Raw genomic sequence first — 20401 nt, forward strand, 5'->3', positions numbered from 1 at the left:
AATTTGAATCCTTCAGGTTTTAAATAATGTGGTATAAATATCATACTTTGTGTGCAAAATTTGACATGGAAAAATTTCTTTAAATCATGTAAGTTTAAGGCTTGATGACATGGAAAATAAAAAATACTGTTTATTTTATTATCATTTGGTAATAACTGAAGTTATTACTAAACTTCAGTTTAACTGAAGCTGACACAGACTGTGAACATCCTGTGAATGATGTTGTGTTATGTACATCCTTGAGTTTGTTCTGAGTGATTTTGGTGACTTGTCATGATAGTATAGTGATTACTGTTGTGATTTTTTTTTTTTTTTTATTAGTTAGAGGCTAATTACTTCACAACATTTCAGTGGGTTTTGTCATACATTGATATGAATCAGCCATAGAGTTACACGTATTCCCCATCCCGATCCCCCCTCCCACCTCCCTCTCCACCCGATTCCTCTGGGTCTTCCCAGTGCACCAGGCCCGAGCACTTGTCTCATGCATCCCACCTGGGCTGGTGATCTGTTTCACCATAGATAATATACATGCTGTTCTTTCGAAACATCCCACCCTCACCTTCTCCCACAGAGTTCAAAAGTCTGTTCTGTACTTCTGTGTCTCTTTTTCTGTTTTGCATATAGGGTTATCGTTACCATCTTTCTAGATTCCATATATATGTGTTAGTATGCTGTAATGTTCTTTATCTTTCTGGCTTACTTCACTCTGTATAATGGGCTCCAGTTTCATCCATCTCATTAGAACTGATTCAAATGAATTCTTCGTAACGGCTGAGTAATATTCCATGGTGTATATGTACCACAGCTTCCTTATCCATTCATCTGCTGATGGGCATCTAGGTTGCTTTACTGTTGTGATTTAAAACAGTAAGATCAGGCAGGTAGAATGCAGCCTCAGTTTAGAGAATGGCAAGCCTTACAGAGAAGTTTGGATTACTTAATAGGGTCCCTTGTTTTGAGGGAATCACATGATGAATTCTGTCTCAGGAGGATGAATCAGTTTGACAGTGATACATGGGGAAGGAGAAGAATCTGGAAACACAGTCAGAATGATGGGACGTGGAATGCAGGAGATGGCACATACACATTCCTCTATCAGCCACTTTGTTCTTTGACATAGAATTGGGTTGTATTATGGAGCACGATTTTGTCCTTTAACAATATGTCCCCACTCATTTTGGTGGAATATTTGTTTTGTGATAGACATGCCTGGCTGAAGGAACAGGAAATTTGGTTTCCTATCTTACTCATCTCACACCTTTTCTACCTTTGTGTGTATGTGTGTGTGTGTGTGTGTATATATGTGTGTCACAGGTTGAAATGCTCTTTCTTGAGCTTGGAAGCATGTGTGGTACAAAGATGCTGTTAGGAACAACTGCTGGAGAGACACCTGGAAAGCCTGCTGAAATATTGGACTTGAAGTGACTGTCTTTTCTATAGGAAATACTTCAAAACAGAAGCAGGAAGAAGCCCCACGATAGTGGGGCTTGTTAAAATTTTAATGAAAGCTTGTTTATAAAATATCAGTATATAAACTCTTATTTTCTGAATCTAAATCAGTATTAATATGTTACTTTCAGAAATAAGAGAACAAACTTGATTTCCAATGCTGATTATGTACCTTTTAGTATTATCAGCTATTCTTTGAAACCATTTTAAAAAATATACTCGCTTCTAAGTATTTTAAGAATCTGCCTTTAGTCTGTTTTTACAAAATAACTGCTTACTGTGTAAAGATAGGAGTGTGTATGTAATGAACTGTTACTGCTTCATTTTTCTTAGAAAGTGAAATGGAAGATTCTTTAGGTACCTCTTCATCATCTTCAGCTTCAAATAGTTCTGAGGAAAGCAAAGAGAGTCCGAGAGCTCGAGACCCCCCCTCCCGCGGTGGGCCGGCCAGGAGCTGCGGCCTCAGGGTGACCAGGACCAGAGCTGCGCAGAGAAACGCTGGTGAGAGGCGGCTCAGCGTGTGGGGGACGCGCGTGTCGGGGGGGCCCAGAGCCAAATAAACAGTGAATGCTTTACTCACCTGACGCATCTGCACACGATTACATGTCCTTTATGCTTTTTTCCCTTGAGACATAATTGACATAAAGTATATTAATTTCAGGTGTACTGTGTAATTGACTTGACATTTGTGTACTTGACAGAATGATTACCACAGTAAGTTTAGTTACCATGTGTCACCATGCATAGTCAGAAAATGTTCTTTTTTCTTGTGATGAAGACTTTTTAAGACACAGTCTTAGCAACTTTCAAATATGCAGTGCCATATTAACTCTGCTTGCCATGTTGTACATTGTGTCTCCATGATTTATTTATTTTATAACTGGAAGTTTGTACCTTTAGACTCCATTCACCCATTTTACCCACTCACTATCCGCCCTCCCCCTGGCAACCATCAGTCTGTTTTCTGGTGGAGGATGTTTTGTTTTGTTTTTGTAGATTCCACATAGAAGTATAGATTCCACTTTAACATAGGGTATTTGTTTTTCTGTCTGACTTATTTCACTTTGCATAGTGCCCTCAAGGTCTGTCCATGTTGTCGCAAATGGCAAGAATCCATTCTTTTTTGTGTCTGAACAGTATTCCTGTTTGTGTAGATGTGTGTTTGTTATCTTCTTTATCCATCCATCCCTATGGAAACGACACTTAGGCTGTGTCTGTATCTTGGCTGTTGTAAATAATGCTGCAGTGAGCATGAGGGTTGCATGTATCTTTTCAAATTCATGTTTTTGTTTTCTTTGCATAAATAGCCAGAATTGGAATTGTTGGATCATGTAATTTTTTTGAGGACCAACCATACTGTTTTCTATAGTGGCTACACCAGTTTTCCCAACAACAGTGCACAAGGGTTTTCTTTTCTTTCAAATCTGCTGGGGTCCAGCCCCGGCAGGATCCAGGGGTACCCTCAGGATGAACGGCGTTGGCGAGAGAGAGAGTGATCAGACGGGGGTGTTTGCAGCAGGGTCTGGCAATGCTTTATTTTTTACCGTATCTTTTATACCCTAAGTTAGTACATTTCTGAGGGGAAGATAGTTTAACATTACATCAGCTTGTCCTTCACGAAACCAGGGTGTTTTCTGCATACTTCTTCTGTTTATGAGGGTCTTGTACATTGTCTTCTGGCCTTGGGGCCTATTAACATTTTATGCAAGTCAGGTGAATGTAAACCTATTTTCTGTTTCTGTGGTGATTTTAACAGAAAAGTTGCAATCTCTTAGGGCAACAGTACAGCATGTCACAACATAGTAGAAGTATAACCTTGTTAACACAAAAGTCAGTTCTTTTGCAGAAGTTGTCACTTGAATTTATCTAAGAGGTTTATCCCACACAGACTCTGCGGCTTCAGTGAGGCAGCCCTTGCCTAGCACTCCTGGCTGATAATTAACAACCGTCTCATTGTTAACCACACTAGGGCTAAGCTCTTATTTTTCTAGATCTATAACTATATTAACAGTGGCTTCCAATGCACAACCTTAGCACATTAAGAGCAAAAACACAGCAAGCAAATGTTAACCCAATAACCACTTTTAGAATAATTTTTCTTGTGTTTTCTAATAGGGCTTCCTTACTCCCCGAAGGGCTCTATGTCTGTTAGGGTCTTTATATGATCAGGTTCTTTATGCTGTTTTATGATTAGGGTATTATAAGCAGTCATGCATATTAGTACCAAGGGCATAAACGCATTTGCCAAACAAACTAAAATATCAGCAAAGGAGTTTAAATTAAAACACTCCTTTCACCCTGGATAATTTCATAAAATACCACCACCTGGGAAACTTATTGATTAAAGTTCTAAATTGATGTCTTATTTGGAAAGAGATCAGGGAAGGCCTTCTGCCTGTGTCACAGAAATTAGGGAGTAGTCTATTGAAGCAAGCATCAGAAAGACAGATATCATCTTTAAGGTGATTGCCGGGGGCAGCTTTTCGGAATCCCTGAAAACCTGATCCGCCTTGCCTGTCAGGTTTTCTCCCTCATGATCTTGTCATGGGTAGGATCTCGTGTGTTGGCTCCTGGCACAAATCCTCACCAACACTTGTTATTTTTTATCTTTCTGATAATAGCTGTTCAAACAGATGTGAGGTGGTACCTCATTCTGGTTTTGACTTGAATTTTCCTGATGATCAGTGATGTTGAGTGTCTTTTCATGTGCCTGTTGGCCATCTGTATGTCTTCTATGGAAAAGTGCCTATTCAGATTCTCTGCCCATTGTTAAATTGATTTTTTTTGGGGGGGGTGGGGTTTGAGTTGAGTGAGTTCTCTATGTATTCTGGATATTAACCCCCGATCAGATAGATGTTTTTGCAAATATTTTCTCCTTTTCAGTGGGTTGCCATTTCATTTTGTTGATGATTTCCTTTACTGTGCAGAAGCTGTTTGATGTAGTCCTGCTTGTTTATTTTTGTTTTCATTTCTTTTGCTTTTGAAGTCAGATCTAAAAAATCATTGCCAAGACCAATGTCAAGGATCTTTCTGCCTATATTTTCTTCTAGTTTTGTGGTTTCAGGTCTTATATTCTTTAATCCACTTTGAGTTAATTTTGTGTATTATAAGATATAAAATACAGTATATCTTACAGTATAAGATAGTAGTCTTATTCATTCTTTTGCATGTGACTGTCTAGTTTCCCAACACTATTTATTGACAAGATTGTCCTTTTCCATTTTATATTCTTGGCTCCTTTGTCATAAATTAATTGACCATCTGTGCTTGGGTTATTTCTGGATTCTCTGTTATGTTCTACCCTTTAAACTTTTTAAATTTAGAAAGGTGTAATCTGTTTTGACATTAAAAGAATAAGGAACATTAGTACTAAAATAATGAAGTCGTTTAAAAACGTTGGAATAAGGAAGCCCTTTCTAATCTAACTGTTACTTTATTTTTAGGTCCAGTTTCTTTAGAAAATGGATGTGGCAGAAAAGCCACTAGAAAGAGAGTCTATTTAAGTGACTCAGATAACAATTCTTTGGCGACTGGTGAAAGTGTAAAAGCGAGAGCTGGAAATAACCGGAAAGTGCTACGAAAGTGTGCTGCTGTGGCTGCCAATAAAATCAAGTTAATGAGTGACGTAGAGGAGAATTCTACCTCTGAAAGTGTCTGTTCTGGCCGTAAGCTACCCCACCGCAATGCTTCTGCTGTAGCTAGAAAAAAATTATTACATAATTCTGAGGATGACCAGAGCTTGAAGTCAGAACTTGAAGAAGAGGAGCAAAAAGATCAACCGTCACCATTGTCCAACTCTCTTGCTGCCCAGAATACTGAAAATGGAGATTCAGAGTCAGAAAGTGATTTACGGGTAGCCCGGAAAAATTGGCATGCTAATGGTTACAAGTCCCAAATTCCAGCAACTTCTAAAACAAAATTCCTTAAAATAGCGTCTTCTGAGGAAGACTCTAAAAGTCATGATTCAGATAATGGACATAACAGAACTGCTGGCCCATCAACATCTTTGCCAAAACTTAAGGCAGAAGGCATCTCAGAGGAAGAGGAGAAAGCAAGTTCTGAAACAAGAAAATACAGCAGTAGGAAATACAGCACAGGTCGCAAGAATGCTCCTTTCCTTAAAAAAGCAAAGATCTTCAGTGATTCAGAGGACTCTGAGTCTGACCAAGAAGATGGACAAGACAGATGTCATAAGATGGAAATGAACCCGAGTTCAGGGAATGCGAAATGTGAACCTGTTGCCAGATCCCAGTGTTTTTCAGATCATGTATCTGAAACTGATTTGGATTCAGATGATGACAAGAAAGCAAAAGAAAAACCAAATAGTTTTATAAAAGGTAATTCAAAACATTTAACCTTGGTTCACTGCTATCTTTTTTATTATAGCATTTTTTTTCCCCATGAAATTTTTCTTTGCCACCTGCTTTCTTTCCATGTCATGCATTCTCCATTCATTTTTTCTCTCTCTGTGTACTGTTACTGGTTGTTGAGTACATTTAGTGTTGCTCATGTGACAGGCAGCCTTAGCCATAGCTATTTTTAATAGAGATTTCACTTCTTATATTGATAATGGGGATATTGTATCAGCTATGGGTTCAAGAAAAGCAGAGGCCAGCATTTATAAGCTGTTAGTGATAATAGTTTGAGAAAAGGAAAGAAAAGGGTGATTGAAAGGAATGTGGTAGGTAGTAATAATAATAGCAGCTCACAGAACAGTTCCCAGAAAGCTATTTGTCATCAGGATTTTTTTCTAAAAGCTTTACATTTATTTATGAACCAGTTTAATCTTCATATCTTTTATGAGATAAGTACTATTATTATTAAGTCCATTTTATTGATAATAACTCTGGAGTATGGAGAGTTAAGCTAAATTGCTGAATTGAGATTGTCTTGGTAAATGGAGAAAAATACTAGATCAGGAGCCATATAAAGCTAAGATTAAACGTAGTGTGTGATGGAACTTGTTAAGTTTCAGGGAGGCTGAGTGGTTAGTTTGCATACCTTAGTGCAATGGTGAAGAGACTTTAGTTTGTATTCAGGTAAATAAAATATTGAGTGTCTTGTGTATATAGATAGAAAGGCATGGGGTGTTACTGATGGGCGTATGTTACACTTGTGAATGGTGCTGAGGCTGAAAAAGTCACTGTTCGAAAGTAGTAAAAGCCAAACCCATTCACTGCCATCCTCCTTTGAAGTTAGAAGGAATCCCGGACTTAAGTTGTTTAAAATGTTGAACATTTAATTCCTTTAGACTTACTCTTCTAGTAAAGATTAAAAGAGTATGCTTGATTTTTAGATTCTGCATCACAAAATCATGGACAGAGCAGGAAAGCTGCCAGGAAAAGGGTCTGTTCCAGTGACTCAGACAGCAATTCGAAGGTGGTTAAGAAAGCATCCAGAGCCAGACCAGGCCTTCTGAGAGTGCCTCGGAGGTGTGCCACCACTGCTGCCAGCCGGATCAAGCTGATGAGTGACGCAGAAGATGGCCATGTAGACCATGTGTCCACTGGGAGCAAAAATGCGAGGAAAAAGCCCCTCCATATTGCATGTGCCACAGCTCAGAAGATAGACAGCGATTCTGAGGGGGATGTAAATTGTGAAGTGCCAAACGAACAGAGTGGCTGTGAAGGGCAGCCACCTGAAGCCGACTCAGAAGGTAGTACAAAAAGTATCAGTCAGTCTTTAAATGAAGACTCAGACTCTGAAGGTGTGTTGGATTCAGGACACAAGAACAGGCGTACCAGGAGTCTCAAAACCAGTGTTGCACCTTCTAAAACAAAGAATGCCTTGATTGGGTCTTTGGAGGAAGATTCAAAAAGCCATATTCCAGGGGGTGAGATAGGTAGAAAATGTTCTTCTGAGTCAACTTTGGTGCACAAAGCTACTGCAGAGAATAACTTTGAAGAGGAACTGAACTATGGGCTACGTAGGTGGAACGGCAGGAGGCTCCGGACCTATGGGAAGGCTCCTTTCAGTAAGACGAAAGTGGTGCGGGATTCGCAGGAAGCTGCCGAGACAGAAGTAAAAAGGAAGAGACTGCAAACTGAATTGGAAAATGTGAAAGCTTCTGAAACAACAGGGAGTTCAAAGTGTGGACCAGATACTAGCCCCAGATCTGACTCAGATTTGGGATCTGCCACTGAATCAGATGCTGACTGTACGGATGATTCAAAAACCAAAAAGAGGAAAACGAAAGGGAAAGCAAAAGTAGTTAGAAAAGGTAAAACTTTTACAGCTAATGTATCTAAAACCATGAGACGACCAAGACAGAGCAAACGTCCTAGGTTAAATGTGGATGATAATGACTGGGAGGATGTGGACTATGCAAAATCTAAAAGAGTTCTTCGACGTTCAAAAATAAAGACGAGAAATCAGGGTAGAAGGACCGTGAGATACCATGATGGGGATGATGATAGGAGCTTAGAAAATGTGTTAGATTTTGATGATTGCACCTTATGACCTTGAGGGAAAACCAGTTCACTTAAAGAGGGAATGGACTGGAATTTATAGTGAAAGCTGGCTGTTGAAATTATTTTTTGTCCTACAATTCAGGGAATATATTTATATTTTTCTATGAAAAGTTATGAATGTGACTAAATCATGACTGTTATTTTTATTTGCACTTGCTTGCCTTTGTAGCAGCATTCAGCACAGGTGCCAAAATATGCTTCATTTTGGGGGCAGATCTAATCTACTTTTGACAGTATTTAACTACACATAGCAAAAGTTTGAAATATGTTAAACACTATACATTCTGGTTATCAGAACCAATAAGCATTACTTTTATGGTAGCAAGTGTCATACAGTTATTTTCAGAATTCTTCAAGAGATGGTAGTTTCTAATTCCAGTCCTATTGTAGTATAAATTTCACATGACCTTTGTTTACAGATTCTTCATAAATATTATGTTCATACTGACATAACAATTGGGGAGTGGGTGGTAACCACGATTAGTAGGCAAGGTACCTGCCACTTTTTTCTTTCCCTGGCTACTTGAGTAGTTTGCATTTTACCAGATTTTATCATTTTCATTGAAATGGTTTCCAGTTTTTCTTTCCAAGTCCTGGTGGGTCGTCTTTTTCTCTTTATTTTTAAGGAAAATATCATCCACTTTATTTTATAAACTTGAATTCATAAAGTGCTGGTAAATTATTATTTTTTTTAATGTTTGATTGTATATTTTAAATCTCTAAGGCCAGACCATAGCTAGCATTTTCTTTTAAATTGTGCACTAACAAAATATTATATAATTTGTCTTTCCAAGATCTCCTGTTTTCCATTTATGGAATTTAACCAAAATCTTGGTCTTCCATAGTCTTACTCTGTGAAATAGAGTTTGTGTGCCTTAGATTTAGATAAAGTGTGTTCTTTAATAGAGTGTACAGGGCTAAAAGAATATTTAAATTATATGTAGTTTTCCCCCATCTCTTAAATTGTAGAGTTGAGTTTTGATAAGAGTGCAATTGCAAATGTCATTTATATAGGAAAATAGTTAGCTGTTATTCTCCATCTCTTTTACTCTACTGCTGCCATGTGCAATCCCAAGCATTCTTTGCTGGTGCAACTAAGTATCTTTATTAGTGACCTCTAGTATAAATCTAAGAAACTGTTGTGGGAAAATAATTTTGAAATTCACTTACAGCGTGACTTTTGCCACATCATCAAATACCATAGTACACTTATTTTCGAGCCAAATATTTTTACTTGATAGGCTGTGCTACTCCAAACAGTGTAGGTGGCCATTCCTAGCTTGTTTGTGCCTGAAGATGGACTTGACTCAAGTGGTTTACATATTTTGTAGCTAAAGGGTGTGTTACAGTACCCCCACCCTTTGTTATTTATTGGCCCTAACTGTGTTTGGTTTCAGACAAAATTAACCCTTTTCTCCTGTGTATCCTTAAGGTGGCAGACATGGGAAAGCATCAGGCTGATATCAGTGTTAGAATGTTCTCAAGTGTTGGTATTTCTTGGTTCTCTATTCCAGTTGACATGGTAGAGGGTTCTTTCTCTTTCTGCTCTGGTGTAAGGGGAAGGATATTCTTGGATATTACCAAGTGAGATAGGTGGTCTGCCTGCCTCTCTGGTTGTTGAGAGAGCTATCACCACTTCAAAACTATGATGCTTTCCTTCTCAAAGTTCGTGTTAACTATATTGTTGACAGATTGAGTCAGGATAATTGTCCTTGACTAGTGACCTGAAAAAAATTAATGGAATGCTTTTTACTTCCTTAATTTTGAGAACTGGTGATAGATGTCATATCCATTAATTTATTTTAACTCTTCTTAAACTTCTCTGTTTTATATCTATTCTCAGGGTTATAACTCCATGTTTACCATCATCTGCAAAAAGGTACCAAAAAAATCCATAAACTCATATGGAATATACTCATAAATACATCAGTTCTTTTGGTAAAATGATACTTAAACCATTTAGGCTTCATCAGTAGAACTGTTCTTAACTTTTGGACTGAATTGATTGGCTGGTCAACCAGTTGCTAATTTTTCCTTTTGTCCAAAATGGTTAGACCCTTGTGTGTAGAAGCAGTATTTTGGTTTCATCTGAAGAAAAAAAAACAAAAACAAAAAACACAACAAGTAAGAATTGGCCTGGTGACTTTGAAAACATGGTTGACAATGGTAGCTTCTCAAGTTCTGGAGTAAAACTAAGGGATTATAGAGAGAATCATTTTTATGGATTTTTTTGGTCACGGTGCTATTCCTAAGGTTAACTTTGAATATGTGACACACACTTCTAAGTACCCTTAAGGAAAATTAATAAATAATTAATAGTTCAAAATGTTTACATTGAGCACTAGAACATGTTTGACTTTTTTTTTCTATTTCTCTTTATGCAAAATGAGCAGGGATTTAATGCACAGATGTACTTTAATAAGTTTGGGATCAGTTTGTATTTTTCCTGTGAAAAAAGACAAAAGGTTACAAGTGGAATGTGAACTGATCCAGAAGTAAGTGCTAGAGCTTTCCATTGCACTTGAAGTAACTGAATGATGTATATGAAGAAGAAAAGACTACTGTGGTTGTGTATGTCCAGAGTCCTGTGATTTTATTCATTTATGGGTTAAAAAAAGGTTTGAGGTTATTTAGATTGGAGTTTTGATTCCTAATTTTACCAAGCATATTAAGACAAAAAGATTTCAAACATAAAAATAGGTGAAGTTTAAAAAGCTTCCCCCACCCATTTCCTCCTTATTTAAAAAGGGTATATTGACAATGTATAGTAACTTCTGAATAAAAGGAAACATTTATCCCATTTTCAGATAATTCCTAGGGTAATCATTCTCCCTTGCCCCCCTTTTTTTTTAATTTTAGGGGATTAGATCCTTTGTCAGTTTAATAATCCTCAAAAGAATGATAAAACATTTATTTACTCCCAACTTCTATGTTACAACATAAAAGTTTCTTCCAAGAATAGTTAAGAGTTGTACCTAAAAGGAAAATTAGTTTTATAATAAGAAATGGGGTGAAAGAACTTATGTTTTAGGTAAATGGAAAAGGAGACATAAACCAATAAACTTACCACCTGAAGGTACTACTGTCCAAAAGTAAGAATAAAATACATCACTAAATCCTTCATACTCCACTGGCTGATGACCTCTTAAGTAAAATTCTTATTTAGAGTAACGTTGGGTCCATAACTATGTTCCCTTGTCCCTCTTCTAGCCTTTTTTCTTTAGAATAATCAGAACACAGAATTTATTAAGTTCACTGTATGGTATTAAGAACTGAAATGGAAGGACTTTATTAATCTCTTCTGTCAGTACAAATTTAATTTGTGTTACCTGGAAAAAAAAATGAGAGATTTTGTATATCAGATTGCAAGAACATTGTTAAAGGTACATACAGTATTTTTGGTTTTCCTTTCTACTCAATTGTATTTGTTTTTTGAGTAATATTTAAATGGCTAGAAAAGGTCTTTTTGCCTTGCCTTTTTATAGCTGAAATGCCATCTGCATTCTTCTCATTGGTATTAAGTCAGTATACTTACTTTATCAGGTATCTTGTAGTTGTCACCAAATCCTTTAGTTCATACATTGTATGGAAATCACAGTTCAATTATTCTAGTATGATGGAGTGTAACAAAGCACCTTCATTGTAGAAGAACTTTTTGTGTGTTAATTATTTAAGTTATATCTCTCAACTTCTGCTGTGGGTTATCAGGGAATAATAAAGCAGAAACCCTAAGAAAATTGCAACCTAACAGAATAAGACTTGTCTCTTATTCTAGTATTTGGGAACATACAGACCAGACCAAATATGTTTGTCAAAGCCAGGGAGAAAATGAAGCATTGTGGAAAAATCTAGTCCAACTACATTAGTAAATACTACTTATAGTAGTAGTATCAAATTGTGAATTTAATGGAAAGGATTGAAATGTAAAAAGTATATTGATGAGGGCTGTGTTGTCTTTTCTCCCAGTTTAAGGAGAATCTTATAACTTTCTAAAAATTATAGATGTTGCCTAAGGATACACGGGAGTTCTCAAGTTTAAGAGAAATTTTCACCGATCACTCATAAGCCAGACTGGTTTCTAATACATTGCTAATTTGGTTAAAAAAAAATCAAGGCTCTTACTTGGTGTCTGTTCAAGGATTGTGTGTGGGGATTTGATGGAGGGAGGCGGGTGGGGGTGCTCAGCGTTGGAGTCCTGCAGACTGCAGGCTCTGTCTCTGGCAGCATGTAAGTAACTTCAGACTGTTTGTCAAGACTGATGGGCTCACTGAATTGAGTTATCAGTGCCACAGCATATTGTCTGGTCATACTTTAGTTTTTTAAGTTAATTTTAAGGTAAGTTTTATCATTTATTAAAATCTTCAGTGGAAGTTCAGACTGTAAAGAGGCAGTCTGACAATTGAAATGAGATGGCACAGACTATGTGGACTGCAGCAGCCAGCCTACCCTTGGTTCCACAAGGAAAATTATTTAGAAATTGTTAACCTTTTTCTATTAGTGATTACATGTTAAAGAAATCTTCAGTTTTTAATAGGTTAAAGTTTATTTTCTAAGTTTTGATCCATACTTAGTTCTAGGAGTGTATGGACATATTTGGTTCACCTGTAAAATTCTAACCATTTAACTGGAGCTTGTCAAAAAGGCAAATCTTTAGTTTTCTACCTTCATATGAGATCTGTACTTTTAACTTTTTAAATGAGCTCATTACCACGTTAGAATCTGCATTGTCAACTAGGAACCAGTTTTTTATTCAACTAACTGAAGTAGTAAAATATAATAAATTTAATAGTCATTATAATTACAAGGCTTTTTTTTTAAAACTACTACAAGCCTTCTAGCTGGTTGATTCTGTGAGGGCTGCACCATCCAGTTCTCCTTGTAACTCTTTCACCTCTGGATTTAAGCAGCTCTCCACCCTGTGTCCATCTGTGATCTCTTCTCCTGCAGGCAGAAAGCAGGACTCCCACATTTGGTGTGAGTCAGAGCCTGGCGGGAGTCAATCGTGCTTGAAAGGGGGCTGCCTTCCAGCTGTCGGTGGCTCCATTGCTTTTCATTTGGAAACTAATAAAGCAGATTGAAAAACCCAGTATTTACTTCTGATATCATCTTATCCTGCCTGCATTATTCTGAAATGATCCATCTCCTAACAGATTTGTTAAGCAGATTAGGATCCCTGAATTCATACTTCATATTTTTTTAAATTAGATTTTTAGAAAAAGTTGCAGTATCCATCACAACTCTTGTGAAAAGCATTAAAAATGATTGTTATCAATTAATTGTAGAGATAAAATTATAGGGAGCTAGATTAGCTGTAGATGCAAAACACATCAAGGTTCTGTGTACCCATCATTGAGTGAACTGAAGATTGAGGGCCATTTATTCAACCACAGAAGTGACCAAACTACTGGAGAACAACCCTAGGTTACAGAATTATTTAACAGTCTCTTGACCTGACATTGCCATACTTATAGTCATTGACTTCTCAGTGTTACCAGCTCCTCTGAGAAAAATATTAAACCCTGCGAGTTACAGAAAACCCTCTTCTACAGCCCATCTCTAGTGAGACTTTGAGGTTATGGGATATTTGGAGACTTATACTGTGGGGAATATCAGTAAATGCTATTTGCTTCCAGAGTTTTGGTCATTGCCTATCAGTGAAAGTCAGACAATGAAGAAAAGAAAGGCCATCTCAAAGTCTGCTCTGATAAGAGGCTTGCTGGAGAGAGGTTATGATTTGCAACTAAAATGTTTTCCCTTTACAGGAGTTTGATTTACCTGTGATCATAGTGACCAGTAGTTGTCTGTACTTAAAGTGTATGAAATAGACCAGTATGTTATTTTTACTTTGATTCAGACATTTTCTTATATTTTTCCATTCTCAAATTTGTTTCTAATTCTCTGTTTAAATGCTGATAAGAATACAATTGTTTATGCTTCTATAGCAATGATGTGAAGTTTACTTCAGATTTAGGAATACAGTTTTGTATTATGAAGTATCATAATTGGAATATGAATAATCCTTCAGAAACTAGAGATTGTTGCTTTGATTCAAAACTAGAATGTCTACATCCAGATTTCTATTCACTACAGACCGTATTAGAATACATAGTGATCTGTGAGTTATATTTTAAAGTGGTCATCTCAGTAAACTATGACCGAGCCCTACTAAAGATGTAAATTGTCACTGTACTAATGAAGTTTTTATTATACCCAAATAAGGAGTCATTTAATGAAGAGCAGCAATGCCTCAAGCACTCAATGACCATTCCAACACCCATGGCTGACCCAAGACCACCTGGGATAGGCGGACTTGTGGGGTTGTGCTGGTTAGTCAACATTAAATGGCACTCTCATAAATGATCCTTAGAGCAGTATCCTCCAAAAAATTGTAACCTTATACCCTAATATATATATATTGAACTTCTAACCCTGAATCAGTCTATATATATTTCTAAAAACTAGTTTTCTCAGAATAAAGCACTTGATAATTTACCAAGTTCTCGGTAATAAAATTGACACTGACTGACATGTGTTACAGTTTAAAAAATTCCCCACACTGTCATTCTGTGTTCCTCAGATTGTTTTTAGCTTGATGACATTCCCATTTTATGGTTTAACCCTTTAGAGATTCAGCTTAATCAAGTTGGAGATACCTTATACGATATAACTTAATCCTGTATCCTCTCTGCTCTAATAGTTCATGTTTCCTTAGAGCATTTTAAAAAGACTAGTTACCATTTCTTCTGTAGAATCTTTCCCCTTACTTTGGATTACAAATGTCTTAAGAGTTGGTACTTACTAGGTTTCTAAGGTGTCAGTATAAGTACTTTCATCACAACACTGAAAAGGAGTTAGTTGCAAGTTCAATCATTTTGTCTCACAGAAATTTAGTGTAGTAGGATTTTATATATACAAATCCACTGGATATGTTGGGAATGAACCAATTGTATATTTTTAATATTTTTCCAACATGCAAATGGATGCAGTTTGTTGACTGATAATAGCATATCCTCATTTTACTGTAAAGTACAAATTTCACCTTAATTTTACCATGTATTTTTAAAAACTATTAATCTGTTGTTGCATATTTATATTCTAGCATTTGCTTAACACTGATTTAATGTGCTGAAGATTCACTCTGAATCTAGGAGTGGTTTGCAGACAGTAGTTTATAATTTTAAAATTCCTAAGAAAATATTTTTTGAAATGATAATAACACCACTTTTAAGCCTCTCCTCCGTTCACTCCCCAACTTCCTGTGCAGCGACTCCAGAGCCCAAATAAGGCAAGGTTGGGGGGGCTTGATGGGGGGCCCCGCTGAGCAGCTCAGCCTGCTAAAATGCCATTTTTGCAATGCTTTGTGACTTACACTGAGCAAAACATGTCTTTAGAAATGGAATTTTCACTGGAAAAAAACAAGTGAATAATGTGATTTTGGTAAAAAGGACGGAAGCATTTGTGGAGAATTACTTTTAGCGAAGTAGTTCCTAGCCAACTATGGGAAAATCTTTAGTGGGTCTTGGAGAAAACACAAGCACATCTTTGAAATGCGTGTCACAGATTTAAGGTGAACTCTGAAGAGTTAATTTTGAGGTTTTAAGGCTTTGCTCATGACTCTCTGTTGCTAACCAACTTGTCAACCCACAGAAGTCATTTTCACCTGTACTCATTTGCCCTTGATCACAGGTAAATGTCTCCCTTCACAAAAGGAAAAACGAAGAAGGCTGGTAGTTTGTAGTTTCACTGCTACAGAGTAACTGTCCTAACGACTGGGAAAACCCTTATATTCTATCCTTAGCAGTGAAAAGGAAGTGAGTCCCAGATGATGTATGGTTATTTCAGTGGCTGCAGACTGTCCTTAGCAAATGCTGAATGTCTGGAAACCTGAGGCAGCGTCCTACACACTCACCCCCAGCAAGACTTGTGCCCCGTGAAGACAGTCTTATAGTTTGGCTCTTAATGGCAGCAAGACTAGAGTGCCAACAGATAAGGCCTGACATTCAGGGGCTAATGAACTTCAGGTGCATTTTTATCAAGAAATACTAGTGCCCAAGAACAGTGCTAGTTAAGTTTGTATTTGAAATTTGAATATCTGGCTTTCAGATGTTGGCAAAATGAAAATGATTTGCGCCCATCTGAGTAAGCACCACGTGGGGGCTCTGCCCGGCCCCACTGTGCTCCATCGAAACGGCCTTGGCTGGCTCAGGCCGAGGGAAGGACTAGCCTCTGCAGAGTGCTTTCCGTCCTGCCTTTTCGCTGCTGGATCCTATCCTAGTTTCTGGCTCTCAGCTACAATAACACTTGAAAGAGGTTCTCCTTGCCCCTTAGGGGAAGGGTCCGTTTCTAGAACAAGTTCTGACAGCGGCCTGCGCTACTTCCTTAGTTCCTTACAGCGACTGCTTGTGTGTGTAGAGTTCGTTTCTTTTAGAAGCTTCAGCCTGATCCTGTCTGTGCCCCACATACACCAGCTCAGAAACTATCTGAATAGCAGTGAAACTAGGATTTAATCATTTCAGTTATATAAAATCCTGAAATTGAAAAAGACAAATCTAGGATTAAAACCACATTTTGGTTGTATAAAACCAATATACAGTTCCTTTTTATCTACTAGTGAACCATGTTAACTTTTTTTGATTAAAGGAAATATCAGTGTTGGAACTAAAACCTTAAGGATCTTGAAGTAGGGCTGATGCTGTGTCGTCATAGTCATGATGGCATTTCCTTCTTGTTTAGGTTCTAGGAAAATTATTTCAGAAATCCTGTTGAATATTTTAAAGTAATTCAACATAGAGTATTAGAAATGACACCAAAAATTTAAAACCTACAAAGCTCTACTGTAAAAATTAAGATTTTTTAAAAGTGCTTTTAGTGAGTTGCTTTATGATGGAGGAGACTGGCAGGCTGTAGTCCATGGGGTCGCAGAGTCGGACACGACTGAGTGACTTCACTTTATGACCCTGAGGGTACTTAACCTTATTCTTACAAGTCTGCTGCTTTAAGGGACAGTTATCCTTAGAGACAGTGAAGTGTGCAATGGGCTGTAACTTCTGTCCAAGACTTTCATTTGGAGACAAGGAAGCGGAAGGTTATATCAACGTCGAAAACGTGTAGTGTCATTGATGATCATTGGTTTTTCATTTAGCAATTTGAGTATTTGTAAAACTGTTGAGGAATGTATTGAGGAATGTAAGTAGTAGTAAAATCTTGTGGTACAAGATTTTTGCATTTACATGAACTTTCATTTTTCAGAATCTGTTCCTAGAGACAGAGAACCCAATACAAAAATGAGAACATGTGTGCATAATCAGAAGGACGCAGTGCCAATGCCTAGTGAGACTCTGAGAGCAAAAATGGTACCTGGGAAAGTTCCCCGCAGATGTGCTACTGTTGCTGCAAATAAAATAAAGATAATGAGTAATCTAAAGGAAACCATTTCAGGACCAGAAAATGTGTGGATTAGGAAGAGCAGCAGAAAACTGCCCCATCGAAATGCTTCTGCTGCGGCTAAGAAAAAATTACTCAATGTTTATAAAGAGGATGATACAACCATAAATTCTGAAAGTGAAAAGGAGCTAGAAGATATTAATAGAAAAATGCCCCTTTTAAGGCGGTTCAGATCCTGGAAAGAAAAAGCACAGTAGTGACCATGAAAATGTAGAAGTGGAATTGAAAACCAGGGGCCACAAGTAGACTGGCAGTTGCATTCCGCTCCTAGCTCTAACCTTGTTAACCCCTTGTTGGCACCTTCTGAGGGATTTTCTAAAAGCCATAACCCAGTGGGGCAAAGGGGGAGGAGGGCTTCCTCCTAGTCAGCCCTTGTACAGATGCACATGACAAGAGAATTCTGAGGAGGAAATAGATTGTGGAGCCTGTAGTTGGAGAGGTGGAAAGACAAATGGCCCTGTCATGAGATTATTCCTTTTCTGAAAGGAAGGGCCTTGAAGAAATCTCTTGATTCTGTAGAAGAAGAAAACGGGAAGTGTACAGGGTCGGTAGCAAAAACTTCAAGGACTGAAAACATTTCAAAATCTCAACCTGATGCTAATTTTCAGGGTTCTATGTTAAGAGTATAACATTTCAGGCCACCATGACTGTGGTGTCATTACTGAAATAAGGGAAAAAACAGGCACATTTCAAGAGGGAGTGCCACTGAGCCTATTTGACATTTGAGTGAAGCAAATACTTCACTAAGATCCACGCCCTATAATTCACAACCCCAAAAGTCATAAATTAGAAGGGCCTGGGGATTCCATGATGGGAATGTTAATAAATGAGTTCTGAAGTAGTGTTGGAAATAGAAAAAGTCCATTGATGTTCTTATTTTGTTTATAATACTGCAATTCATACAGAATGACCACTTGATATGATGAATTCAGGGAATATATATTTTTATATGAAAGCTATGAATGTGACTATCACAACTTTTTCTCATTTTTACTTTCATGTAGCAGCATTTATAGAAATGCCAAAAATGTGTCTCACTATGAGGCAGGTCTTAGTCTTAATGAGTTAGAAAATAAAAAGTTTAAAGATCGAAACTCATATTTTTAGATGATACTGTCACATCTTATGTTTCTTTATAGCACCTTAAAAGTTAGAACTTTATGAATATTTTGAGCAAATTTATTAGAGTCTCATCACAACAGACTTAAAGGCAGCATGTCTGGGCTATATCAATCCTTCATTAGGATTAGAAAATCTGGTCTTGATAATATAAAGAATTTATCTGCAATGAGGTTTGTGAGTAGGTATTTGTTGATATTAAAATCACCAGATTAAATGATCGCACTGTCAAATCTTTTTAACATAGTAACATGCTATTGGAAAAATGAACTGTTACAAGCAAGTTGTTTTCCCATTTAAAAGTATCTGTGAATATTAATATATGATTTGCATGTGTAAATCTAAACAAGTAAAATACAGCAATCTAAGGGTTTCTGTTCCTTTTTCATTAAAAGACAATGTAATGCATTTCTTTTGTTACACAGAACAACTTAAGTGTCTTATTGAGAAATCTACTTGTGGTTGCATGTCTGCTTTAAAAAAAGGCTTTTTGTTGTCACTTTTTTTCTTAGTAAAAGCCAGAGTCTGTATTTGCTCTGTTTGTAGTATATTTTCATCTGAAATACTGATACCAGTAACTTGTTACTAGTACAGGTGAGAAAGGGAAGAATTCCTAATAAACTGCGAATATTTTTAGGTGCATGGGGTTTTATTTTTGATCTTTAATGAAATGTTGAAACCTATTTCCAGTCCCATATTTGCACTTAATTTCACAGAAATTTCTTATTGGGATATGCTATGTCCTCAACAAATGCCGTAAAATGAAAATGTTAAAAATCTCAGCTAAGAGTATTTTATGCAGTTTTTTGACCGTTTTAGTGTCGTGAAGATTTCATTTTGAAGTTATAATTTTCTGTGGTGGTGTTAATTTCTGTTAGCACTTGAGATTGTACCATTAGCCTTCTTTCATAATAGAATCCCTTTTCTGGTTGAGTATTTGATTTGAACATATACTTGCCTTTTTTTAAGTGCTTGGCCTAAATTTATTGTAACTGCATGAAATAAGCATTTGTTTAAAATTGAATATTCTTGTAAAAATCTCTCTGAAATGTATGCAGAATTTTAATCATGACTAAATGTACTATCATTACCCTATTTATGATTTTTAATCAGCTCTCCACAAGTGACTTCTTCATAATGTAACTGAAATCATATTGAAGATCTTACTGGTAAAAGTGATGTTATTTTATTCAACAAAAGGACTAAGACAAAGTTGTGCCCAAACTGTAGCCCAGGAGTGTTAATGCAATTTTAAAATATTACACTGGTAATCTTGTCTATTCTAGCGTGCTAACGATAGCCAGAGTTTCCTAAGCGCGAACTAGATAGCTAGTCTTATTGTTTATACTTTAATGTTCATATTTTGCTTCAAAACCCAATATATTATTTTGCAGTAATGTGTAAAATTGCTAAAGAACTGATTTTATGTTAATGCTTTTGTTGACAGTTTCTCCACATCTAAAAGCAAGATGTTTCTAGCAACAGATTTGCGATTTTTTCTAATCTCAAGAGGCTCCCCCGACCCCATATTAGAACTTAACTTTGTGACTTATTTATTGATAGGGTTCCAGGATGTAAGCAAATGCCCTCTAGTTTCAGCACAACTGAATGTAGGTAAAGGGATTTTTTTTCCGTTGCAATATTGTATATTTTCACTTAAGCTATGGTATAGTGTCACTTTTCTCTCCTGCATGGATTAGTGCTCTGTTAGAAAAGAACCAATTCAAAAATAATTACATAACGTTTCTTATAAATGAAAGGCTATTTAAAACGAAATTTTGTACCAGAGATGGCCAAGTTTTTAAAAAGAAGCAACTATTTTTGCATTCTCATGAAATCTTTCAGATCATCAGCTTTTGAAATGTGAATTCCTATTGCCAGAGTAAAGGCTCATTTTTACAACACCGCGAAGCACT

The 20401-nt window shown here is 36.9% G+C and overlaps 1 protein-coding gene across 1 annotated transcript in view; it reads left to right on the forward strand.

The window, feature by feature from the left end:
- BRWD1 (bromodomain and WD repeat domain containing 1) overlaps positions 1-20389 on the forward strand; it is a 124709-nt gene extending 104320 nt beyond the window's left edge. The window contains exons 39-42 of the mRNA XM_043874485.1: positions 1786-1953; positions 4896-5789; positions 6749-7672; positions 17172-20389. Of these exons, the coding sequence (XP_043730420.1) occupies positions 1786-1953; positions 4896-5789; positions 6749-7672; positions 17172-17563 (2378 nt within the window). The 3' untranslated portion in view covers positions 17564-20389. The remainder of the gene's footprint in view (positions 1-1785; positions 1954-4895; positions 5790-6748; positions 7673-17171) is intronic.
- Positions 20390-20401: the final 12 nt, after the last annotated feature.

Source organism: Cervus elaphus, chromosome 19 (assembly GCF_910594005.1).
Source record: "Cervus elaphus chromosome 19, mCerEla1.1, whole genome shotgun sequence".
Taxonomy (NCBI): domain Eukaryota; kingdom Metazoa; phylum Chordata; class Mammalia; order Artiodactyla; family Cervidae; genus Cervus; species Cervus elaphus.